Below are 26,688 nucleotides of genomic sequence, written 5' to 3'. Positions count from 1 at the left end.
AAGAAAGAAAGAAAGAAAGAAAGAAAGAAAGAAAGAAAGAAAGAAAGGAAGGAAGAAAGAAAGGAAGAAGGAAGGAAGGAAGGGAGGAAGAAAAGAAAGAGAAAGAAAGAAAGGAAGGAAGAAAGAAAGGAAGAAGGAAGGAAGGAAGGGAGGAAGGAAAGAAAGAGAAAGAAAGGAAGGAAGAAAGAAAGGAAGAAGGAAGGAAGGAAGGAAGGAAGGAAGGAAGGAAGGAAGGAAGGAAGGAAGGAAGGAAGGATTATGATCTTTTGATACAACTTCCCAGAGAAGAAGAGAGTTACATAGGGAAATCCATCTAGGCAATGAGTTAGTAGGGTGGGCAGTAGGGCTAAAGAGGCACAAATATGACTGGCTAAACAACTCTGCTTGACCTATATATTCTGTATATACTCTTAATGTACATGTTATCTCCTTTGTTTGAATATAAGCTCCTTAAGAGAAAGCCTTTTTTCTGCTTTTTCTTTGTATTTCTAGTATCTGACATGTAGTAGGTGCTTAATAAATATTTGTTGATGAATACACTTTAAAAAAAACCAAGAACACACATTTCCTGTGCTGCACATTTCCTATTTCTTCTTGAAAGAGAAAGAATTACATAATATTTTCTTAGGACCATGATTTTTAGCTATTACTCCATGTGAAACATTTGCTTTCTTTTATACCAATAAGCTAACTCTCTAGTTATTTTTTTTTGAAGATTCATTTCAGCATAAATGATTATAAATATGCCAGATAAGGCACAGAATTCATTAAATCTCCTACTTTTAAAAATAACTCTTAGGAGACTGAGTTCTAGTTCCAGAACTGTCATTAATTAGCTATATGACACTCCCCCCTTCTCAATAAACTCCACTGGGTCCCTATCACCTCTAAGATCAAATACAAGGTTCTCTGTTTGGAAGTCAAAGCTCTTCATAATTTGGCTTCTTGTTACTTTCTGGTCTTCTTACACTTTAATCCACACATTCTACAACCCAGCTGTCCTAGTCTGTTATCCTTTGCACATTCTACCTCCTCTATCTCCCATGCCTAGAATGCTCTCCCTCCTTAACTCCATCTCTTAGCTTCCTTGACTTCCTTCAAGACTAATTCAAATCCCACTGTAGGATGTCTTGCCTAGTTCCCTCAACTGTTAGTGTCCTGCCTCTGAGATTACTTCCCACCTACTCTGCAGGTGTCTTACATGTATCTATTTACATATTATCTCCCTCATTAGGATGTGAGTTCCTCAATGGCAAGAACTGTTTTTACCTTTGTATTTGTATCCCCAGCATTTAGCACAGCCCCAGCACATGGTAAGTGCTCAATAAATGCTTTTTGACTGATTAACGATGGACAAGTCTCATCTCCCCTCTGGGCCTCAGTTTCCATCTCTAGAAAATGAGGTAATTGGATCACTAAGGCCTCTTCCAACTCTGATCTTTATATGTGACCAAATAGTATTCAAAAGACGGTTAGAATGGCTATTTGTTTATAATCACAAACAACAGCAATTCCTTGAAGACTGATAGAGTATTAACTTTTCAAAGTATTTTTACAGTTATCATCTCCTTTGATCCTCAATAATAACAACAACACAAAAGGAAATAACAATAAAAGGGAAATATCAGTAAAAGGGAATCAAATTGTCCTCTTTCTTCCCATTTGTAGAAAAATTTTAGTGACATTAATGTGCCATAAGCAGCATGATTTTTTTGTTGTATTTTACTGACCCATAAAATATAAGTAAAAGTCACCTCTTGCTATCTGCTGTCAGACTGCATTCTGAAATAGGAGCTGTATGACTGTTTTCAAAATCATGAATATTAACTCCTGTGGCAGCATCCTCAAATAAATGAAAGGAACTATCATTAGGAAGTGCTTTAATGAAGCTGTTAAAAAGAAAATGCTGCATACATTAAACATCTGAACTTTGGTTATTTAAATTAGATTAGTGCTAGAATGGGACTGTGGAGATTCATTTAACTCTTAGAGGTGAAACAAATTTTCAAATTTCTATTGCAAGTAAGAAGAAAAAAATAAAGAAAATTAAACAATTAGCATTGTACACAGAAAACACTTCTACAATTAAGTAGCAAATAAGAAACTAAGATAAGATATGACTAGAGATCTGGGCTTTCTGAAAGTTCTGTAGAAAAGAGGGTACATTTGTAATTATATCTTCTATTTAATCATTTAAAAAGGTTTGGTTTTCAAATAATATTTCTTATATACAGAAGTTCCACTTTAGAGTTTAGTTTGATACTTTCTCCAGCTGGCCAGTTCTAGTCAGTTCTAACTAAACCTATATGTGATAAGAGGGTAAGTGGGGGGAGGAGTGTGAACTGAGGCATGATGGTTAGCCTTTTTTCTCTCTGTATGTATGATCTTTCTACTCCCTTTCTCTAGGCGTTGATGCACAACCCTGTCCACTCTCCCAGAAATAGCCTCAAAGTCTCTATGAACCCATCAGATCTTGTGGACTGCCCATTTCTGAAATTTGTAGAAGCAAATAAACTCAGAATCACTCTACATGGGGCAGAGCTTCCACCTCTGAAACCCAGTCTAGACTGATCTCTGAGAGAAAATATGGCTACTTTCCACTCTGCACTGAGAGAAAGCACATTCTCTACCTTTCAGGGAAGAATTGAGCTCTGTGTAGCAGCAAGCACCCCAGTGTCCCCAGGGTGCCTGCTCACACAGGTTCTTGGATCTGCTTTGTTAAAGGAAAGCAACTCAAAATGGGTTAACAAGCTTACTTTAATCAGTCAGACATATATCGTTTACCTTGTTCAGGAGAAAAGGTCAGAGCCCTGAACCTCAAAGTATACAGGCATAATTATCAAGACAGAAACATCAAGTAGACAGCTTTCCAAACTGTCCAACCATTACATCCATACCCAGTCAACATCTGGGTTTCCACATTCTGGGTTTTTCAAAGCCGGGGGACTCTCAACAGCGGCTTCCCAGAATTCAGATCAAATCACAGAACACTTCTCAAAGTGAGTCCCAAAACAAAGCTACACATCAGGGCTTATATAGCCTTCTCCTGGCTCAGAGAATGTAACAACCTTTTTGACCCACTGGCCAATCAAAAAGTATCTACTGAAAAACAAGCCTCCCTCCCCAGGCTTCTGCTGCACTTTAGCCTAGGGGCAGGGAAGATCTTTAAATCTGCATTTCCATTACACTCTGTTATTTGGTTACAGGATGATGAATAAAGAAAGAAAGTAGTTATTATTTAGTAAAAAGAAAAGAGTTATTGCTCCAACATGAAGAATGAGGTCAAAATCTGGTATACAATAGTAAAGTGAAAAATACCATTTCTTCTAAATAAATTTGTTTTGGCAATATCTGCTAAAATGTATTTACAGAAAAAAAAATGTGACCATATCTGGTCAAAATAATCACCACATGATGGTGATTGCACTTTACATTTTACATTTTGCATTTCAAAAGGACTTTTAACTTTTTAAGTTCATTTTTCCAATAACCACATGAGGAATGCAGGGAAGGTTTTATGATCTCCATTTTAATTAAATTCAACAAATTTTTATTAAGTGTCTACTATGTACAAGGTACCATGTTGGGCACCAGGGACAAAAAAGACAAAAACAAAAACAGCCCTTGCCCTCTAGTAGCTTAAATTCTTCTGGAGGATCCAACATGTACACAAATGAGTAACTTCAGCTGGGGTAGGATTTTAATACATCCTGTTGAGTGATGAGCCTGTGCCCTGAGGCTACACTTTAGTGCAGGCCCTCAAGTCTGCCTCAAGTCTCTCCCCACTCCAATCCATCCTCCATTCAGTCAGTAAAGTGATTTTCCTAAAATGCAGGTCTGATCATATCATTCTCCTACTCAACAAACTCCTGTAACTTCTTTTTGCCTGACTCCAGGGGCAAACACAAAATCTTGTTTGACATCTCAAAGTCTTTTATAACCTATTCCCCTCCTACCTTTCCAGTCTTCTTAGATTTTACTCCCCAAGACCCACTCTTTGATCCAATGACATTGACCTCCTGACTCCACAGCATGGATCCACAAACAAGACACTCCACCTCTCAGCTCCAGGCATTTCCTCTGGCTCTCCTCCACTCCTGGAACACTCTCCCTCCTCTACTCAGAATATGGACTTCCCTGGCTTTCTTTAAGTCTCACCTAAAATCCCACCTTCTACAAGAAGCTTTCCATAACCCCTCTTAAGTCCAGTGCTTTCCCTGATAGTTTGTTGTTCTTGAGTAATTTTTCAGTCACATCCAATTCTTTGTGATACCATTTGGGATTTTCTTGCCAAATACACTGGAGTGATTTGCCTTTCCTTCTAGAGCTAATTTTATGAATTAGAAATGGAGGCAAACAGAGTTAAGTAATTTGGCCAGGATCATCGAGCTAATAAGTGTCTGAGGCCAGATTTGACTGCACCACCTAGCTGCCCCTTCTTAGAGCTTGCTCTGTATATATTTGTTTGCATGTTGTCTTCCCCATTTGATTATAAGCTCCTTGAGGGCAGAGACCATCTTTTGCCTCTTTTTGTATCTCCAGTGCTTAGCATAGTGCCTGGAACACAGTAGGTATTTAATAAATGTTTATTGATTGCTTGATTTTTTAAAAATCTGCTGATATTGGTATTGAATTGCTTTGCTGATTAGGTATATTTGTTTTATGGATATGCATGTATTGTTATAAGAAGTGCATATAATATATCCTGTATGTATTTTAAACATATGGTCATTAAGGAGCTATCCAGAATTAAGAGATATGGATAAATCTGTCCAAATGTTGCTCAGGTTAATTTAAGGACAGCAAATGTTTAATTGGGGACAGAATGCAAGGGAATTATTTTTTAAAGCCCAGGTTCTAATTATAGGAAAGGAATAAAGAGAGAGGTGCTAAACTAACTATAAAATTACAGCCATAAAAGGTGATCCTTTTACAAAGTGTGAGCACCAATCTCTGATGGAATTCTAGGAAGCCTGGCCAAATAGATGCACAGAAACTTGGCCATGCCCCTGAGGTCCTTTAAAAGGCTGAACTGCTAGTACTACAGTAGTTCAAACTGGGAGCCAGAAGTGGAAGGAGCCAAATCCTGACAAGACAGTAGAACCTGTGGAGCTGGAGGAGGGAAGAGCAAAAGAAGTCAGAGCTGGGAGAAGAGAAGCACAAAGGAAGCTGTCGCAAATAAAGGGGCCAGCACTATGGGAATAAGGCATGGAGGAATGTCAGGACAGGATCTGTGTTGCTTCAAAGTAACTGAAGGACAAACCATTACCAACAGGGCATGTTGTGGGGATAGATTAGGAAAGGTTTCCTAGAAAAGATAGCAAAAGCAGCATCCTGGAAGAAATCAGTGATTCTAAGAGGAGGAGATAAGGAAAACATGTATTCCCCCATCAAATATTTCTTATCAGGGTTTCACATATAAGATATGTAGTGAATTAACACACACTCATATAATCAAGAGCCATTCCCCTAAAAGAGTCAAAGTATATAAACAATTCCCAGAAGAACTGCAAACTATTGACAATCATATGAAAGAACATTCTAACTCATTAGTATTAAAAGAAATGCAAATTAAAACAATACTGAGGTTTCCTGTCTCAGCATATTTAAAAAGATGACAAAGGAGAAAAATAGTTGATGTCAGTGGGGTAGAGAAATACAAACACACTGGAGTGTGTCCAGCACTGCTGGAGCTTTGAATTGATCCACTGTTCTGAAAAGCAATTTGGAATTATGCTTTTAAAATGTGACTAAAATGTGCATATGCTTTGACTCAGACAGCTTATTGCTAGATATATAGACCAAAGAAGTCAAAAAGACAGGAAGTTATACTTCAAAATATTCAAACAGTACTTTTTGTAGGAGTAAAGAATTTTCAAGAATAAGCATCCATCTATTGAGGAATAGTTACACTTTGGTATATAAATGTAAAAGAATACTATTGTACTGGGGCGGCTAGGTGGCACAGTGAATAGCATACCGACTCTGGAGTCAGGAGGACCTGAGTTCAAATTTGGCCTCAGACACTTAACACTTACTAGCTATGTGACCTTGGGTAAGTCACTTAATTCCAAATGCCCTGCCTTTCCCCCTCTAAAAAGACAAAAAACAAATGAACAGAATATTATTATACCTCAAGAAGTAATTAAAAAATGAATTCAGAAAAACATGGAAAGATATGTGAACTGATGCAGAATGGAGCAAGCAAAACCAGGAAAACAATATACACAAGGACTACAACAGTGTAAACAGAAACTACAATAAAATGAAACTGAACATTATGTAATTAATATGATGTCATTGGTACAGCAAGCTCCTCAGTGAGGAAATACCTTCTGTCAAGGGAAATCAGCCACTGCTCTGCAACTTACAGTCTCAGGACACTGAGAGTTTAAGGGATTTTCCCCTCTATCTACCATAGCAGGCTGCCTCTCTCTCCACTGTGTAATTATGACCAAGCCTGGAGATGAGAAAGCATACTGTATTCCCTTCATTGGAGAGCCTGGGAACTGATTGCAGAATGTTGCGTATACTGTTAGATGAGACTGATGTGTTAGGTGTTTTCTGAAAATTTTTTTCTTTTTAAATCTTTATTACAAGGGATAGCTTTTTGGGGAGGGGAGAGGAGGAATAGGAACATATTTGGAAATTTAAAAAAAAGATAGGGATTTTTTGTAGACAACAGGGGATAAAAAAGTGGATAAAGATTGCTAATGGGGGGTAAGGAAGAATATCAATAAAGCAACCTCAGTAAGAAGATAAGGCCAAAGGTACAAATAGAAGGGTTAGCTCTGTGTAGGAGAAAACCACTTATTTCTTAAAGACTGGAGAAATGGAAGAAAGAAAGAAATGAGTTTTTGAGATGTGGCATAGGGGGAGAAGAGGGAGCTAACAGAGGATGGCCTTAATTTTCTTCTTTCTTTCAAGGTAATAGGGGTTAAGTGACTTGCCCAGGGTCACATAGCTAGTAAGTGTCAAGTGTCTGAGGCAGGTTCTGAACTCAGGTCCTCCTGACTCCAGTGCTCTATCTACTATACCACCTAGCTGCCCCCTTAAGTTTCTTAGTAAATTTGAGGGTAAGATCCTCTACTAAGGACAGAGACAAGGGTGACATAAGGGATTTAAGCAATGAGAAGGCTTAGAATAATTTTTATGAAGAGTATGAGAATCAAACAGGAAAGGAAAAAAATTGATATTCAGTAGTAAGGGTTCAAATAAGAGTAAATAGTATATATTTGTAGTAGTCTGTCAGCATGATTGAATGAATCTCTCCATCAGTGTTCAACAACATTTGAGTAGGAGCAATAATAAAGAGAAGATAAAGGAAATATTGGTCCTTATTCTAGAAAGGCAAAAGATTTGGTCAGTGGGAGCTGGAGTATGCAAGTATAGTGAGTTCAGCTACTTTGGTACGCATATTCACTTTGGTCAGGAGACTTGGAGCCTTTAGGACAAATTAGGAGAATGGTATTAGACTATATAAACCTGGCATATGAATTTGGGATTCAGCCACTCCTAGAAAGAAATCACCAGCCAATGAGAATGGCAGGTTGCAATGGAGCTTTGCGTGGGTAAGTGTACATTCATTTTCAAACCTACAGGCTGGCTGCCAGCGGCAGATGGGTGAAAGAAAGGCTCCTCCCCTGAGAGAAGAGCAAGCTCCAAGTCCCAGGCTGACCTTTCTGAGTACACTGGGAGCTTAGCCTGGCCTTTCTCTAGCACCACCTGCTGCCTAAAACAGGAACAAGCGATGCTAAGATCTAAACTATGAGCGTAGGAAGAGCAGAGAGGTTAGGTGATGTGAGTAGGCCAGGGAGAGAGATTGGCAAGGCATGAATGAATGACCATAGGGTAAAAGGAAAAACATTCAAGAACATGGGTCAGTATGAACTTGAAGGTTATGGAGATGGAGCAACATAAAGGCCATGGGGACTGAAAAAGCTGATAAATTTGGAGGCCAGGTAATCCTAGGAAACATCAAGACATGTATACTAAAATCCTGAACTATAAAGGTAAAGGTTGGGAATACAGGAGACAACTGTGAGCTAGGTACTCAGTCTCCTTGTGGAAGGACAGAAACTCATCTGTAGGCCAATTATAATAGCTTACATTACTGGTGTGTGCCCAATATCAAGTTGGTAAAGACAGGATAAGAAGCCAGTTTTCTTGTCATTTTATGGATGAGAATCAGCAAATACCTAAAGGGATGAGGTGGACGAGGCATGAGAAATGCGTGGTATGAAGTGAGAATCAACAGGGGGGCACATTTTGGATTGGTTAGAGCTGCCTGAAAATGGAATAAACTGCCTTGTGAGATAGGAAAAAATGATTCATCCCAGAAGGTGCTCATGCAGAAAATGGGTTACAGTTTCAGAAGGACATTGTTGAGGAAATTCACAAATTAGTCAGGGGATTAGACTACATCAACTCTAAAGTCCCCTTCTACCCCTAAGATTTCTAAATAAATGTAGGAAATGCCCATTTTTTAAAAAAAAAAAGCTATCTGTTTAAGGCATTCCACTCCAACAACAGATGGTAGCCAATAGATAAATGCCAACTGCTGACAAATTTCTTCCTAATATTATTGACATTTATTGATAAATGAAGCAACTTTTAGAAAAAAAGCTGAACTTTTTTTTTAACAATTTATGGTTAATGGTGGTGGTGGTGATGGTGGTATTCTTTTAGAAAATACACTGATGACTTCGGTCATTCTATTTCTGTCATTTTTCCACCCCATCCTACAGCCTGAATGCTTCCTTGTGACAAAAGAAAAAAAATTAAGGAAACACATCTGATACAGTGAGTACATCTGACAAAGTGTGCTGTGCTCTCCCCTCAACTCAGCCAGAAGAGGGAGAAGGTATGTTTTATAATCAGTTTTCCAGGAACTTCATTGGTTTTTCAGTTTCTAAGAGAATGACATCACCCATTTAGGGATCTTTTCAGTTATCCATTATATGCATATATATATATATATATATATATATATATATATATATATATATATATAATTCTTCCAGTTTTCATTTGGTCTTGTAGTAGTTTGCATAGATCTCTTCAAATTTCTATACATCCCTCATATTTGTAAGTTTCTTCAAGGGCCACCTCCAGTGGATAGAGCATCAGGTCTGGAGTCAGAAGCTGACTCTGAATCCAACCTTGGATACTAAGTAGCTGTGTGATCCTGTGCAAGTCTGTCTTCCCATGCCCCCTCTAACACTGTTCAAGTTTTGGTCATCTTTGCCAGTTTACATAGTATGGAGTGATACCCTCAGGGCTGATTTAGCTTGTATTATCTTCTGGTGATTTGGATTATGGTTTTTTTATGGTGGTTATTTTATCTTGCAATTCTCTTTTTGAAAAATGTTCATCTTCTTCAACCACTTGTCTATAGGAGAAAGGCAGTTCTGTCTCATAGATTTGTGCCATTTTACCTTTTGTTGGTAATATTTGATACAAATATTTTTATATTTAATCTCTTCTAATTATCTTCATTGGTTTTTTTGGTACAATAAGCTTTTAGAATTTTATGCTACTTTGAGAGGCAACTTGGTATAGCAGAAAGATTTTGGAGTCAGAGGACACAGGGTAAAACTTCACTTCTTCTACCAGTACTAACTGTGTGACTTTGGTTAAGTAAGTTATTTAACCTCTTTAAGTCCGTCTCCTAATCTGTAAAATAAGGACATTGGACTGGATGATCTCTAAGGTCTCTTGCAATTCTAAATTAATGGTCTCTATATGTCATTTGGTAAAGAATTATCTTCCTAGCCATAGTTGTGAAAGGTCCCCAGTCAGATTCTTTTATTTATTTTTAAAGATGTAGTATTCTAATTATATATCCATTCTTGAAGTTAATGTACTATGGGAAGTAGACACTGCTCTAATTTCTGCCAAACTGTTTTCTATTTTTCCCAACCACTCTTGTCAAAAATGGAGTCTTCTTTAGTAGCTGAACTCACCATACTCACATACTTTATTAAAAGGAATCCTTAACTGTTTGACAATGTCAAATGACAACTCATCTGGGCAGTGATCAACCTCACAGCTAAGTGTCACTGTGATCTAGACATAGGTTTCTTTTGTTTTCCCTTGTTTTTCTGTTCAACTCAGCTCAATGGTATTCTTTAAACATAATATTATGGTTTTGGAAAGGAGGAAGAAGGGAGTTCTCCCAGTAACTTAAGTTCTTAGATTTGTCTAACACTGGCTATCATTTTCAATTACTTTCATTTATTGTTTATCTAGTCTGTTCTACTGGCCGGTTTTTCTGTTTGTTTGGTTTCTTTTACCAATGCCAAGGAGTTTTGCTATCTACCCCTTTATAGTAGATTTTGAGTTCTAGTAATGCTATAACCCTTTCATTTGTACATTTTCTCATTATCTCTTGGGATTCTAGACCTTTTGTTCTTCCAAATTAATTGTTGTTTTGTTAATTCTAAAAAGTATCCCCCTAGTAATGTGATTGAGAAAGTGTTAAACTTGTAACCTAATTTAAGCAGCATTATCCTTTTTGCCTTTTGGCTCTATCACCAAACTTGGAATGGTTGATGTCATTTCAGATGAATAGATTTGATGAAATTTTTAAAATATGGAAATTTTGTCAAGTATTTATCAAGGCCCTCTTTGGATTCGTGAGTTATTCCTAACTTGACTCACTTCTACACACTTAATCAGATTATTTGTGTTACACTTAATTAAATATAAAACACACACACTACCCTGCCCCAGACTAAACTGTATACTCCTTGAGTAGTAGGGACTATGTCATTTTAAAATTTCTTTATCTCCCATGGCCATGCATATAGCAGGCACTTAATATCTGTTGAACTGAATTGAGTATCTACTTACTTCATCTCAGAGATATAAGAATTAGAGAATTAAATCTATTAAATATTTCAAGATCATCAAGTTAGAAGTGCTACAATACAAACCTACATCCTCCAAACCCACGAGATTATCAGTTGTGTCACTATGAGCTATATCATAGATACACCTCATCCTTTGAACTTCAACTTTTAAAAGAATGAGACAAATTAAGTCAAAAGTGTGGCTAACATTTCTCCTGACTCAGAGATCAAAACTGATCTTTCAGAAACTGTAATTGCTTCGGCCTTTCTTAGTGAAGGAAAATCAGATTTGTTTTTTTAAATCAGAAATTACCAAGATCGATAAGCCATTGTCTCTTTATCAGGAAGCTCTTAAACTGTAGTCATTTTCAGAACATTCAGGAAGATCAGGAAGGCCTCCAAACACAGTCATTTTCTAAGTGTTCTGGCAAATACTTACTTGCAGACAGCCCCTGACAGTCTCCAAGACAAACCTTGATGGATCATATCTTCCTTAAGTGGCTAAGGCAAATGAAAGTCAGGTGGCATCATACCAACTCAGGAAAGTCCCCTGACCCACAATGGGCAAGTGGTTCAAAGTATTTTCTTTTTAAAGGAATCATGAATAATTAAATCACTACTAATTTCCTGTTTGTTTTCCCTATTTTAATTTAAGTCTTATTTCATTAAGTAGATTCTAAAGTTAATTTTTTTCCCCTCTGGCAATCTGAAGGAACTACTCAATTTGGGTTTTCATTCCTACACCACGTACAAAATTGTAATATGCTTCCTCAAATTTTCTTCCTTTATCTGAAGGACACAATTGCAAACCTTAAGCTGCAATCTCTGTTCCTTTTCTGAGCTTGCCTTTCAGTACCTTCACAAAGTTTCAATACTTCTTTATGACTCCTCAAGATTTCACACCCTCTGACCAAGCAAGGAGATATCACAAAGGGGCTGACAGTCCACAGCACTGCAGTTGTACAATCAACTCACAAGGATAAAGAAAGCCTGGAGCCTAACAAACATTGAGATCCATAGGGATTGGAAACAAATTCAATGAAAGAAACAAGAATATAAAAAAGCAATCTAAATGTTACCCCAGGAAAAGACAAGGCTAGAAGTTACCTTCTATGCTGGAACATATGAAGAATAACACAGTGCCAGGTTCAGATTTAACTTCCTCTCTTGGTTGAGGAATCTATTGTTTGTAATCTACCATGAAAATATGTCTTATAGCTCAGAATTTATTTAAGCTGATTTCCAGGAAATAGGTCACAACTATTAGCAAAGTCACTAATCAGTATTCCATTGGTTATTTTTTTGTGAATTAAAATCATTTGTTAATAAATCAGGCTTGGAATCTACCTATTACCTGTCATTATGCTCAAACACTGAGGGAGGCTGGCCTCCTGCTAAGAAAGGTCAAAGTGTTAAAATCATGTATATTTTTTACATCCAAGTACATTATCTTTTCCTTACAGTAAGGACTATAATGAGAGAAGGGAACCCACAGGGCAACTGAACAACCAATTACAGTTGGCATCAGCAGTGTAAACATAGTCTAATTAATTAATTTCTTGGTTGGTTTTCCTTTTTAAAGATATTAGTCCAAGTTTTGTCTGAAGCCAAAAGATACAACCCTCAGAAATTCATTCAGCGAACTCAGAATGTAAGAGTAGAAGTAAAGGATATGGGAGACTAAAGATTAGAGGTTTATTGCTTGGAAAGTGAAAATGTCAGAATCCCTCAGGACATCATGGTGATAAAGAAATCCCTCTAAGCTTACAGTGAAATTTAGAAGGGGTGTGTGTGTGTGTGTGTGTGTGTGTGTGTGTGTGTGTGTGTGTGTGTGTGTGTGTGTAAAATACAGCTCCCAAAGAAATTCACGGCTGTTCTCCAAGTCATTGTTATGTCATTGAATGGACTGCAGACGCTATTTATGGAAATAATTCAAGCTCTTCTGGATCAGACTCTACCAAAAGTGTTGTCAAGTCCTGTCCATCTCTCCATAACCCCATTTTTGGGGTTTTCTTGGCAGATACTGGAGTGGTATACCATTTCCTTCTCCTGCTCATTTTGCAGATAAGAAACTGAGGCAAACAGGGTTAAGTGACTTGCCCAGGGTCACACAGCTAGTGTCTAAGGTCAAATTTTAACTCGGGTCCTCCTGACTCGAGGACTGTCACTATCCATAGCCCCACCTAGCTGCCTCCAAGATTTAATTAACAATGTGGAAAAGATATGTCAGCATTTGGTTCATTTTGTTTTCCCCTTTTAATCTATTTAATTTTTGCTCTGAAGAAAAGAAATCTTTGTTTTCCAGTTTATAAAACTTTAGTTTCATTCCTAAAGCTTCCAATTCTCCTTCACACTTTGGTCCTCCAAGCAGTTCCAACCACCAACATGAACTGTATGAATTTTCATGAAGACCTATAGTTTATAAATATATAAATATAAGGGAAACATGACTACAAAGAAAGCAGAAAATTGTTATTCAACCTTCATATGCATGTTATACAAACTGAGGGCTTGGCCTGTCTTCTTAAAGTCACAGGATCATGAAATGCCAATTATAAGGAACCTTACAGCCTCCTTTTATTTAACGGATGGGGCCCTGAGAAGGAATGGGGCTTGTCCAAAGACACACAAGGAGACTGTTGGCAGAGTATTAGGACCCAGGTCTTCTAATTCCAAATGACTGTGTTCTTTTCAATACACCATAAAATCTCTTACCCAGATTTTCACAGTTTTGTCGTAGGAACCAGAGAGAATCCTAGTGTCCTCAAAGCAGAAATGGCAGGAGCTCACCACATGCTTATGTCCTCTCAAGATCTTAAAGGGGATCTAAAAAACGAAGAGGCCACAGGGCAAAAATGAACTGGCCACACCTCCTGTCAAAGGCAGAGCCCTGAGGAGCAAGATCCAGAACATCCCACAGGGGAGGTGCTTCTGGTGTGGAGGATACCTTTACTCACTCCAGGACTTCAATGCTGGCCCACCTCATAACAGCTGATAGGGGCCCTTTCTGTATGACCCCAAGGTCTCTGTTGGATGAGGTGTGGGCCCCTAGCCTTCGTCCTCTATCCCCTACACCGCTCCCGCCCCAGGCATTCATGAAGGTGAATGGCTCAGGGCCCAAGCTTGTAACACCTACCGCCCCTCTAACCAAAGCCTGGCACCCGGCACCGCCCCACGCCCAGCACTAGAACAGCAGGCACGGACCCTGCACATAATGCGCACGCGAGGGCCCGAGGCACCTGCACACACCTCACACAAAGCCCCTCACTCAGTACGCACTCAGAGTCCAGGACACTTCACACAAATAGTTGCTTGCTCTGCCCGCAGGAGCAGAAACGCTTGCACACACCTCAGACAAAGCGCTGCACGCCTCACAGGCAAGAGCACAGACACTCGCACACAATTCACACAAAGCGCTGCACGCCCGCACGCAGTACGCACTAAGGGTCCAGAACATCTGCAAACACCTCACACCCAGCACACTCACACCTAGCACTCTTCGGAGCCACAACTGGCCCGTGCAATTCAGCACACTGCGCATACAATGCGCACGTGCACGGCACTCAAGACACCTGCACACACCGCACACCCAGTACCCCAGCCCGCATAGCATCAAGCCTCCTGGGCACTGCACCCAGGCTCCCCGTCCCAGCCTTCACTCCAGATGCAGCCCCTCGGGCTCAGGCTGGGATGGGAGGCAGAAGGCCCGGGGTCCAGGATGCGGTCCCTGACCTTGGACTGCCGCTCATGGTCGCCCCATCGCGGCTCCTCCGGCTTCGCAGGCTCTTCTGTTTGCTCATTGGGATCCCATAGAGCCAAAGGGTCGCTGGGACTCTCGGTTCGGACGAACTTGTTGGTCCATAAGCCTCCCGTAAAGCTATGCCACGCCATGGCAACTGCCGCTATGGGGTCCCACGGGGGCCAGATCGCGGCCGCCCACCACCGCGGGGGGTGGGGGTGGATGGGGCAGAGGGTTGAGGCTTTTGGGGTCCCCAACATTTCCAGTGTGGGCCTCTCCTACTCTGCAACATCACCTCTGGGCACACCGCCCGCGAACTTCGGAAAAGACGAACTTGGAGAAGGGATCTCAAGGCCAACCCCTTCACTTCACAGATGAGGCCCAAAGAGGCAAATAGACTCGCCCGGAGCGCCCCAAGTGACTTGTAGCAGAGGCAGAGTTCAAACTCTTGACTTTCTGACAGGGCTTCTCCCTGTACCATCCAGCCAGATGTCAACCATTCATCTTTCCAAGGCCTTCAAGATTTACAATGCACTCCTCACAATAGCTCCTTGAGCTGGGTAGGGTATGAGCATCCCCAGTTAGCCAACCAGACATAAACTGAAAGGCTCATCGTATTTAGAGCTGAATAGGACTTTAAACTACCAAGAGGTGGAGTTCAGACTTGAACTAGGGAATCCTGAGTGACTCAGATACTCTCTGTTCCACCACCATCAGCTGCTTCTTTTTAAGGCAGCCAGGAGTGGCTAGAGCTCAGGGCCTGGAGTCAAGAAGGAATGTTCCCCTTGATTTATTTTTTGATTCAAATTTTCAGTTCAAATGCAGCCTCAGACATTACACAAGTCACTTAACCACGAAGCCTCAGTTTCCCCACCTGTAAAATGGGGATAATGGTACCTACCACACAAGCAGAGCATAATGTAAAGCCCTCAGCACTGCATGGAATACACAGCAGACTTAATAAATGCTTGTTCTTTGCTCTCTCATAGCTGTCACTAACCTGCTTAAATTTCTTCCCTTTTCCAGGGCTGTTTCCTCCTCTACAAAATAACAAAATTGGAAAAGATTAGGGGTTTGTGAACTACAGGCAAACTAGCCAAACCTGGCCCATTTAAAACAAAGATGGAAAAGCCATTCTTAGCCTAAGGGCCATACAAAAGCAGGTGGCAGGGGGCTGCACTGACCCCTGGTCTATGTGAACCCTTTTGTCATTCCAACTCTGTAAGTCCTCATTTTTAGGCAATGCATTCCCACTCTGCTATCAGACCAGTATCCGCAGCAGTTGGCAGTTTCTCCTGTCTACTGTCAGGACACCAACACTTACTTCGTTATAGGGGATATAACACTGGACTTGGCAGTCAGATAGATGTGAGTTCAAATCCTGCTTTGGATACTCTCTACTAGCGTGACTGAGCAGGTCACTACACCTTTCTCAACTTTGGTTTTCCCATCCTTAAAGTGGGGATAAGCACCTACTTCTCCCTACTAGGATCAAATGATAAAGTACTAACTATATAGTTATTATCATTATTATTATTACTACTACTACTACCACTTTCTCCCTGCTAAGAAGAAAAAGATAAACACACTCATATAAAGAGGCAGCACTGGCTGGGCACCCCACCCAGCCCAGGTGGATCACCACACTCATTAGGATCAACCAACAAGCATTCCTTTTGTCCTATTTAACCTTAAATGTTTATCATCTCAAAACATGAAATGAATTTTCACTACACACCTAAGAAGCAAGTGGTATTAAAGTTATTTTAGATTCTTAAATCATAAAACTGAAGTGTTTCATTGCTTCCAAAAATAACAGACATTGGTAAGGGATTTTTTTCTACGTGCAACACAAAAGGAACCTATGTTCTTCTTACCTTATTATCTCTGGCTTCTTTAATGTTTGCCTCTCCTCTTTTGAGGGTTACTTACTCCTGACCCTTAGTCTTGCTGCCCATGAAAAGTTATAGTTTTTATTCCAAAGCAATATTATCAAATTTATGTTTCTGTCAGAAAATTGCTCCTTTAAGGCTGCATAGAACTGGTTTGAAAGATTGAGCCTAAGGACTCTGGTGGTCCAGGTACTACCAGATAGATCCCTTAAGGGCTGCCTGCAGAGGGATAAATTTTTAATTTGCTCCTAGCATTGAGGACTTTCATAAGACACTTACAGACACTGGAACTGACTTACAAATCTTGATACTGATACTTGATACTTGAAACTGAAGCTCAATGATTAAAGCTCCAAAACTGCACAGATGATGAACAGAGAAATAAAACTGAGACTTTCAAAGAAACCACAAATATCATGGCAGAATCAATTAAACACTGTACTGTGGTGTTGCAGACTGTGGGAAAAGTACTATTATTCCTGTAGATGGTATTATTAACCTAGTTCCTTGGAACCAGTGACCACCAGGATATCTACTCAGTCAATAAACAGGTATTGGTAATATTTATTGATTAATAAATTTTATTTATTTATTAAGTGCAAAAAATTGGGTCTATCATGAACTGTTTTTACATATCCAAGGAAATTCCAGGAAAACAATCCTGGAACTTCAAAATTACCTTCTAAACTACAGGAACATAAGGACCTAGAGCAGGCAAGGATCTTTAGAGGTCACATACTCTAACCCTTACAGATACAGGAAAACTGAGAACTACTGTCACATAGAGTAAAGCAAGAGGCACAATCCAAATCCAGACCTTCTTTCCTCAAAATCAGTGTTCTTTTCACTACATCATATTGCCACCCCATTTGGGAAAAAAAAATTTTAAACTAACAAAAAACTATTTTCTCTCCCACATCCCCCAATCTGTTGGAAAACAAGAAAACCAATGGAACAAATATTCATAGTTAAGCGAAACAGACTGCTGAATTAGCCTTGTCCAAAAAATGTCTCAATTGATGCCGAGTTCCATAAATACTTCATAACATGGGACTTACAGATTTGATATAGTGGAAAGACCACTAACTAACACTGATTCTGGTCAGCACACCACGATTCAAATCTCACCTATAACAATACCTGGGTGACACTGAGCAAGTCACAACCTTTCTGGGGTTCCTTTACCCCATCTTTAAAATGAAGAAGTTAGATGAGATGGCCTCTGAGTTATCTTCAGTCCTAAATCAAGGGTCTTCACTCAGAGTTCGTGAACTTGGATTTTTAAAATATTTCAGTAACTGCATTTATCAATATAATTAAATTCCTTTACAATCTCATGTATTTTATTTTATGTAATTAAAAACATTATTCTGATATGTCCATGGGATTCTCAGTCCAGAATGTCAATGAAACAAAAAAAAAGGTTAAAAACACCTTGCCTTAGATCTATGGGCTTAATATCAACTGGTAGTAGTAGTAGTAACAACCTTTTAAATTTTTATAGCACTTTATGGCTTAAAAACTTTCACAGATATTATCCCAATTGGCCCCCACATCAAACCTTGAGGTAGGTAGGATAGGATTATCCCTGTTTTACAGATATGGAAACAGAGGCCTAGAGAGGGAAAAAGACTTGGTCAAAGCCATAGTTAAGTAGCAGAGCTGGGGCTAGAACCCAGATTTCCTGGCTCCCAGTTTATCTGTAAGGGATTTGGGATTCAATATCATTAAATATAGCCCTTGTAGCAAATGTTTACTCTTCATTTATAAAAACAATTAGTTAAGGGCAGCTAGGTGGTGCAGTGAATAGAGCACCGGCCCTCGAGTCAGGAGGTCCTGGGTTCAGATCCGGCCTCAGACACTTAACACAAAAACTAGCCATGTGACCCTGGGCAAGTCACTTAATCCCAATTGACCTCCAAAAAGCAAAAAAATAAAAAAATAAAATAACTTTGGGGCGGCTAGGTGGTGCAGTGAAAAAAGCGCCGACCCCACAGTCAGGAGAACCTGAGTTTGGTTCCGGCCTCAGACACTTAACACCCACACAAAAATCTAGCCACGTAACCTTGGGCAACTTACTTAACCCCAATTGCCCTCCAAAAAGCAAAAAAAAAACCCCAAACCAATTAGTTAAAGCATCTGAGAAAAAAATATAGGTAATCATAATACAAATAGATTGTGTTTCTAATTTTCATTTATGAGTTGGGTTTTAAAACTTAGAACAGGGGCAGCTAGGTGGCACAATGAATAGAGCACCGGCCCTGGAGTCAGGAGGACCTGAGTTCAAATCTGGCCTCAGATACTTAACACTTACTAGCCAAGTGACCTTGGGCAAGTCATTTAACCCCAATTGCCCCTGCAAAAAGCAAAAAAACTTTTAAGATGTTAAAAAACCCAAAACTTAGAACATATACCCCTTATAGAATGTTATAATGGGTGCTCCAGGTACAGATGAATTAGTACAGCTTAGTGTAAATATTTTGTCAGCTGACCAAACTTAAATTTCCTTTTTTTAAAACTTTTTTTTTTGTACTTTTTGGAGGGGGGAGGGCAGGGCAATTGGGGTTAAGTGACTTGCCCAAGGTCACACAGCTAGGTTTTGTGTGTGTGTCAAGTGTCTGAGGCCAGATCCAAACCCTGGTCCTCCTGACTCCAGGGCCGGTGCTCTACTCACTGCGCCACCTAGCTGCCCTTAAATTTCCTTTAAACCATCCATTTCTAGAGAAATACATTCTAGACCCCAAAAAAAGCAGCCAGGAAGACATTTCTTCTTCTTGGGCAGGCATTTTACCAGGGAGGAAGAGTAGGCATTCCTGGGGGGGAGCTTGGTAAATATGACACACTGTGAACTAATGCTGAGTGAAGTGAGCAGAACCAGGAGAACATTGTACACAGTATCAGCAACACTGTTCAATGACTAAGTTTGACAGACTTAGCTCTTCTCAGCAATGCAAGGATCTAAGACAACTCCAAAAGACTCATGACAGACAATGCTATCCACATCCAGAAAAAGAACTATGGAATCTAAATGAAGATCAAAGCATACTATTTGCTCTTTTATTTTTTTGTTTCTTCTTTCTTATGGTTTCTCCCATTGGTTCTAATTCTTCTTTACAACATGACCAATGTGAAAATAAGCTTAATGTGAATGGATATGTAGAGTCTACATCAGACGGCATGTCCTCTTGGGGAGGGGGAGAAAATTTAGAACTCAAATGCTTATGGAAGTGAATTTTGGGAAAAACAGATGAATGAATAGATAGACAGATAGATAGACAGACAGACAGATAGATAGATAGATGATAGATAGATAGACAGATAGATTTTTAAAGCTATCACACACTGCTATCCATATCCTATTCAACTCATTTCTTTCTCAAGGAATCCATGGATTCTTCCCTGTTCCCTCCAAATAGCATGCCAGTTTTATATTCTAGGCTGGTTTTTTGTTATTTTTTTTTTTTATTGAGGCCTGTGATTTCATCAGTGTCTGGAGCTCTATATGATGTACTCTATCTACCACAGCACCTTTTCTGCAATTTTTTGTCTTAAGAGCAGTGCTTGGGGCACTTAGAGAAGGAATAACTTGACCAGGGTCACATAGTCCCTTTGTGATACAGGAAGGACTTAACCCCAACTCTTCCTGATTCTAGCCACCTCTCCATCCACTATACCATCAAGCTCTCTTTATGGTTATAATTGTATTTACAGGGTTGTTGTTTTTTAAGATACTCACTTAGTATTCATATAGCACTTACCAAAATGGTTACCATTGGGGGCGGCCAGGTGGCACAGTGAATAGAGCACCAACCCTGGAGTCAGGAGGACCTGAGCTCAAATCCAGTCTCAGACACTTAACACTCACTAGCTATATGACCTTGGGCAAGTCCCTTAACCCCAACTGCCCTGCCTTCCCCCCTCCAAAAAGCAAAAAATAAAAACAAAAAAATTGGTTACCATTTATAGCATTTTGATCTGAAGCTGGAAGAATATTTGTAAAGGAGTGACCTCACAGTCACTAACCAACTGTACTACTACATGGTAAAAGTCAAGGGTTTTTCCCTGTGAACCCTGACAGCACATATTCCTTTCCTGAACAACACATCAGATCCCTATAATACTGAAACAAAATGTTAACCGGTATAGGGCGCCTTTAGCTGTCAGTACAATTACACAGATTCTCTTAGATAGAATCTCAGGCTACTAAACCAAAGCAAGAAGCTTTAATTTAGAAGAAAAAAAACAACAGAGACAAAATCCATTTTGGTAATTGATATAGATTTCTGGTCTTTTTTTCCCTTTTAACTTTTCTTCTTTTTTTCTTTATAAAAGAAAAGTGTTCTCACATGGATGTCTTCTTCATAATGGAGTCATGTACTAGTCTACAATTTTAATTTCTTTATGTAAATTTCAAGCATTAAAGAATTGGAAATAAAATTGTAATTACTAATTTAATATGCAAAATTATATTAATTAAAATGCACATTGTGAATTTTATTCTTTTGCCACTAGTTAAAGCCCAGTTTATTACTTTCCAGTTCAGACTTTGAAATGCAAAGATTTAAAAATCAGTTTTAAATCATAGCTTTATACATAAATACAATCTGTACATTGCATTAATTATACAACAACCGATCTACCATCATAGAGGAGATCAAAATTTCAGAAGAGAAATCAGACCCAGTTCAAAACTGAAGAAACAGGTTACTTCTTTGTTAATGGAAGACGTTTCAGTCTGTTAAAAAAAAAATTAGAAAATCATGTATCACTATACTTTAAAAATACATCTTATGGGATTCTCCACCATTCATCTTTATTGTCTCTCTACTGTCTAAATACTAAGAATGTAAGAATATAATCTTTTCCATTCAAAAGAATATATGACTACTGGTAATCAATGAGAATAGAACAAAACTTGGTTATCTCTCTATCACTGGCTCATCACCTTCAGAAATGAGCCTCTCAATAGGACCCTGGTCTAACAGTAAACAGCTGTTAAATTAAGCTTCTTCGAAGCACAGCCTGTTTTATTTTTGTCCTTGTACTCCCAGCCTATCAAAATTCCTTGCACATCAGCTAACCAATCAACATTTATTGTCTTCTATGTACTAAGGATACAAATACAAAGAATGAAGCAATCCCTACTTGCAAAAAGTTTACATTGTAAAGGGGAGGCACATGTATAAAAACACATACAGTAAAAATATAAAGTTAATAAATACAAAAATATACAAAGTAGTTAAATACAAGGTAGTTTGGGGGATCAGTAAAGACTTCATGTAAAAGATGGTGCTTGAGCTTCTAAAGTAGAGGAAATAAAGGAGTGAATTTCAGGCATGGAGTATGACCAATACAAAAGCACAGCAGGCAGGGAACAGAACGTATGAGGAACAGAAAAAAGGTCAATTGGGCTGCACTGCAGAGTGTGGGAGAGGCCTTAATATCTAATGAGGTTGGAAAGATAGGTTGAGACTAGACTGTGAAACAATTTAAAGTCAAACATTAGAGTTTATATTTTATCCTAGAGACAATAAGAAGCCACCGGAATTGATTGAGTAGGGGACCAGCATGGTCAGGAGGCTTGCAATAATTTAAGTGATGGGTGATGAAGACCTAAACTAAGGTAGTAAACTGCATGAGTAGAAAGAAGAGGCTGGATACAAGAGATGTTATGAAGTTAAAAACAGCAAGATTTGGCAGCAGGTTAGATACATGAGGGGTATCATGGGTGCAGGATAATGCTGAGGTTATGAAACAAAAAAAAACAGAAAGATGGTGGTGCCTTCAACAGATATTAGGGAAGTCTGGAAGGGGGGAAAATTAGGGTCCAGTTTTAGACATATTAAGTACAAGAAATCTCTGAGAGGCATCTAGTTTGAGATGTCCGATTGGCAACAGGTAATGTTGGACAGACTGTGTCTGGATATATACATATACAGAAAAAGATACAGATATACACATACACACGTATACACACACACACACGTATATAGCTGGGAGTCATCTGCACAGAGATAATAGTTAAACCCATGGCTGTTGATGAAGTTGCTGAGAAAGAATAGTGTGAAAAGAGGACCTAAGACACTGAGGGAGCATCACATAAATGATGAGCCAGGGGAAAAAAAAGACTCTTAAGGAACATTCAAACAGGTAGAAGAACCAGAAGAGAGAGTGAGAGTGTGCAGGAGGAGGGGGGGGGGCGGGGTCACCTGTGTCTAATGTGTAGCAGAGTCAAAAGAATGCAGCAGTGACAAATGCAGAGAATGATGAGGACAATGAAAGAGACCATCAGATCTGACAAGGAGAGAGATCACTGGTAACTTTGGAGAGAATAGCTTCAGATTAGTTGAGCAGGTTCAGCTGCAACCTCAGCTGAGTTTGCAGAGCTCAGTTTCAGTTGAGCTTGGAAACCAGAAGTAAAGGAGTGAGGAAGGCAGTGAGAGGAGATAAGGTGAAGGCAATGAATCCAGACAACTTTTTCAAGGACTTTGTCTGAGAAAGGGAGGAAAGAAAGATTAAAGGGATGAGGAGTAAAGTTTAATGAAGGATTTTTCTAAGGATGGGAGAGACTTGGTCATGTCTGAAGGCAATAGGGAAGAAAAGCATAGATAGCAAGAGGCTGAAGACTGGCTTGGAGGAGGATGACTAGTGAGGATAGAACACTAGCTCTGCAGTAGACCAGAGGGGACGTGACCAAGTGCACAAGTAAAGAAGCCCTTGTCAAGAAGAGGGTCACTTCTTTGTCACACTTTCTCAGGAACTGGAGGAAAGGAAGAGAGATGATATCAAGGTGCTGTGAAATGAAGAAAATGGGAGAGAATAGTAGGCACTTAGTAACTGTTGAACTGAATTAACATAAACTGTTATAAAAGATAAAAAAGAAGAGTTCTCAGCTTGGGTCCATCGATAATTTACTATTTGACCTTTGGAAAGTGGTTAATACTTCAGTATTAAATGTGACTGAGCATTTTATTTACAAACCAAAGTCTCAGTCCATTATCATAGTAAAGGCTAATAAGTATGAAATAGAGCCATATCTCTTTTAAACATTAGAAGGAACAGGTGCATCAATTAATGCAAAAATAATATAATTTTGCTTTGAAATAAAATTTTTTATCCTAATTTTGTCTTGTAGATAAAAAAAATTCATACTGTGTCAACTGACACAGTTTGGTCCTTTGAGATAGTCTTAAATTCTGGTTCTCCTTGTGTTAACAGTATTGCATACATATGTAAAGAAATAACTTGAACATGTAAAAATAATGTTGGAAATCATCTCGTTCAACCCTTTTATTCTACTGATGGGGAAACTGAGATCTGAAGAAATGAAAATCTAACAAAGGTAGTAATTATTTAATGTTTAGCATCAAGACCAGAATTTGGGTCTCTTGACTTACACTTCAATGTCTTGAATCCATTCTTCCTACTGGCTCTATTTTTATATTGGGACAATACAAAAGAATGATATACCTTCTCAGAAGTTCCTCAGGTGATATGTCTTTGACTTTCTCTGTATCACTCTGGCTGTCACTGCTATCAACGCTCTCCGAACTACTACTCTTCTCTGTTTTTTTATTTTTCTGTTTGCCTTTCTGTTTATGCTTCTTGTGTTTCTTTTTCTGGTTAAAAGAAAAAAGAAAAAAATATAGTTGTTTAGTCCTGCATTTTCCTTGATTTAGGGTAAAGCTTTGAGGTGTTCTGGAACAAATGGATAAATTCTGGGAAAAATAATGAGAAAAAAGATGGTTGGGTTCATTAAAAACAAAAAACCCTACTTCAAAATGAAATCCAATATACTCTGGTGGAGCAAAGAAATAACAGTATTTACACAGAAGAGTGGTACAAACTTTAACTCCTAAACAAACATATTTAGGGCATGGTCCTGCAGACACTGCACTTCCAAGATGGCCTATGACATTTATCATTAACTCAAGTGACCTGTTTTTGAATGCTTGAGTGGCTACAAATCTGGGTGACAGATATGGAAATGCATACAGAGGGGCTAGTAAGAAAAAGAACAGCACTATCACCTTGCAAAAACAAGAAAACATAGTTAAGAAACAAACAATTTTATTTTAAAATTTATCTGTGATACTTTTTAGTTCTTTAATTCATCTCAAGAAGGTATGACTTTCATGTATTTTTCTCTCATTAATCTGTTAATAATTGAGCTGTTTCTAGTATACTTTCCTATCCTACATTCCATCTCAGTTTCCATTACCAACTTACTCAGATCAAAATATCACACCATGATTCCAAGAAGAAAAAGTACTTACTTTAATCTTTACCAAAATATAATATTTCAAATGCCAAAAGTCTTTCAACTGTACAACATCAATTACTGAATAGCAAATTAGGAAGTGGCAACCATGCTGACACTTCTGTCATCAACTTAATGTTTAATTTTACTGTTTCCTAAACAATGTATGACCAAGAAATTTCTAATGTTTCATAAATCCTTTCTTGCCAACTGGTAACAAGGGGTAATGGACAGAAGGTAGGTGTGACAGGAAACCATATATTAATGGTAACATAGTGGAGAAAATACATTCCTAATATATGTCTCTATATCAGAAAATATGTCTGACAGAAAATGGATAGCTTGACCAGTGTAAGGCTAGTTGGAGAGATGCTTTCCCTTTCCTGTAAAATTCACAGGTATATCAGGGACTGAATGATAATAATAAATGACATTACCAATTTACATAGAGCTTTACAGTTTATAATTTGCCTTTCCTCATAACGACTCCATGAGAGGGGTAGTATAAGAATTATTATCAACATTTTATAGATGAAGGAATTGTGGCAGGAGGCTGGGGATAAATGGTGGTGCCTACAGTAAAACCCTATTATCCAAAGTCCAAGTCCAGGGACTCTGTCCATTACACCATAGCCACCTCTAAAAGACACTGAAAAGCATTGACTGGTGGATACGTAGAATTGTTAGCATACCAAAATGGTATTTGTGGCACCTGGAAGTCATAAACTAGGCTTTTTTTCTCCCAGGAAAATTGCCATTAATCTCATTTTGATGAGCCAACAGCCCCTAATGAGAATAAGAAAATTAATATCAACAGATTGAGAAGCAAACTTTCAAATTAGGAATGATCTATTTGTTTGTTACCTGCTAACAAACTTTTATCTAGCTGACAGATTTTAACTGTATGAAAAATACTACTATTTTTTAAAAACACACACACACAGTATTTCTTCAGCTTCCTGAATAGCAGATTGCTAACTACATTTTCGGTCTAAAATCAAGGTAAGCCCAACAAAAAAAGCTCTCAGATATGCCCTTATTTGGTACTCAACAGTCAACATGATGCACTCTCAGGCTTAGAAAATACTTAGCATTTGCATATGCTCCTGAAACTTCTTTCAGTTCATATTACTAAAAAAATCAATACACTTGAACACAACTGTTTCTTTACTTAGAAAGAAAAAACTTCAGGGAAAAAATTGTACATGAATATCCAACCTTTTGGGAAGGGCGCGAGAGAACCAAGGATCCACCTTTCAGAACCTGGGGACTTGATGGTTTACCAGAGTCTGGCTTTGAGGACTGAGCCTGAGGATTCTACTTAGGTGAAGAAAAACTACTTGCTAGAGCAGGAAGACAACCACCAATGGTCCTCTTCCCGCTATTCCACCAAGAACAAATTTACCTTTTCTTTTTTGTGTTTGTGGTCTTTCTTTGTCTTTCGTTTTTCTTTGCTCTTCTTAGGTTTCTCTTTTGGGAGACCTTCCGAAAAATTGGATTGCTGCACAGGTTCATGTTTCTGACGAGCATCTAAAATAAAATTCAGCTTGAAGTGTAACAAACACACAAGCTAACAGGAGCACAAAGGTTGAAGATATCAAAACTGAATTAGTACAAAAGATTGGAGTTAATATTAAGGTAGAATTTGTGTCTCTGGGCTCATTTCTGTTGCATTCAAGTGCCAACGTATTAGTATACTGAATACAATTCAATAAACAATTATTGTGAACCTAATTATGCACAAGGCACCCTACATTAGCACTTTTAAAGAGCTATCACAGCATGTACCCATTATGAGACCTATGTACTCTATTATAATCTCATCTGAGAGACTGAGAATAAAAATCAAATTATTCTGCTAATACAAATTTTTAATTTACCATCAGATCAGTTATTTTATAAACTCTCATATAAAAAAATCAGCTTTAGAAATAGTCTTCCTAA

At 38.6% G+C, this 26,688-nt stretch overlaps 2 protein-coding genes across 2 annotated transcripts in view; both read right to left on the bottom strand.

Moving 5' to 3' along the window:
* Window positions 1–14,744, bottom strand: part of WDR88 (WD repeat domain 88) — a 73,277-nt gene extending 58,533 nt beyond the window's left edge. Inside the window, 3 exon segments of the mRNA XM_069082795.1 lie at window positions 1,755–1,843; window positions 13,569–13,679; window positions 14,586–14,744. Coding sequence (XP_068938896.1) covers window positions 1,755–1,843; window positions 13,569–13,679; window positions 14,586–14,744 — 359 coding nt within the window.
* A 5,944-nt stretch (window positions 14,745–20,688) lies between these two features.
* Window positions 20,689–26,688, bottom strand: part of GPATCH1 (G-patch domain containing 1) — a 50,967-nt gene continuing 44,967 nt past the window's right edge. The window contains exons 18-20 of the mRNA XM_069082630.1: window positions 26,150–26,274; window positions 23,955–24,103; window positions 20,689–21,219 (exon numbers count right to left, since the gene is read on the bottom strand). Of these exons, the coding sequence (XP_068938731.1) occupies window positions 21,189–21,219; window positions 23,955–24,103; window positions 26,150–26,274 (305 nt within the window). The 3' untranslated portion in view covers window positions 20,689–21,188. The remainder of the gene's footprint in view (window positions 21,220–23,954; window positions 24,104–26,149; window positions 26,275–26,688) is intronic.

The sequence above is a fragment of the Petaurus breviceps genome, unplaced genomic scaffold (genome assembly GCF_028583685.1).
Source record: "Petaurus breviceps papuanus isolate PSGF00001 unplaced genomic scaffold, PetGlider_PUasm1.0 171, whole genome shotgun sequence".
Lineage (NCBI taxonomy): Eukaryota > Metazoa > Chordata > Mammalia > Diprotodontia > Petauridae > Petaurus > Petaurus breviceps.
This window is presented reverse-complemented; position numbering and strand designations above follow the sequence as displayed.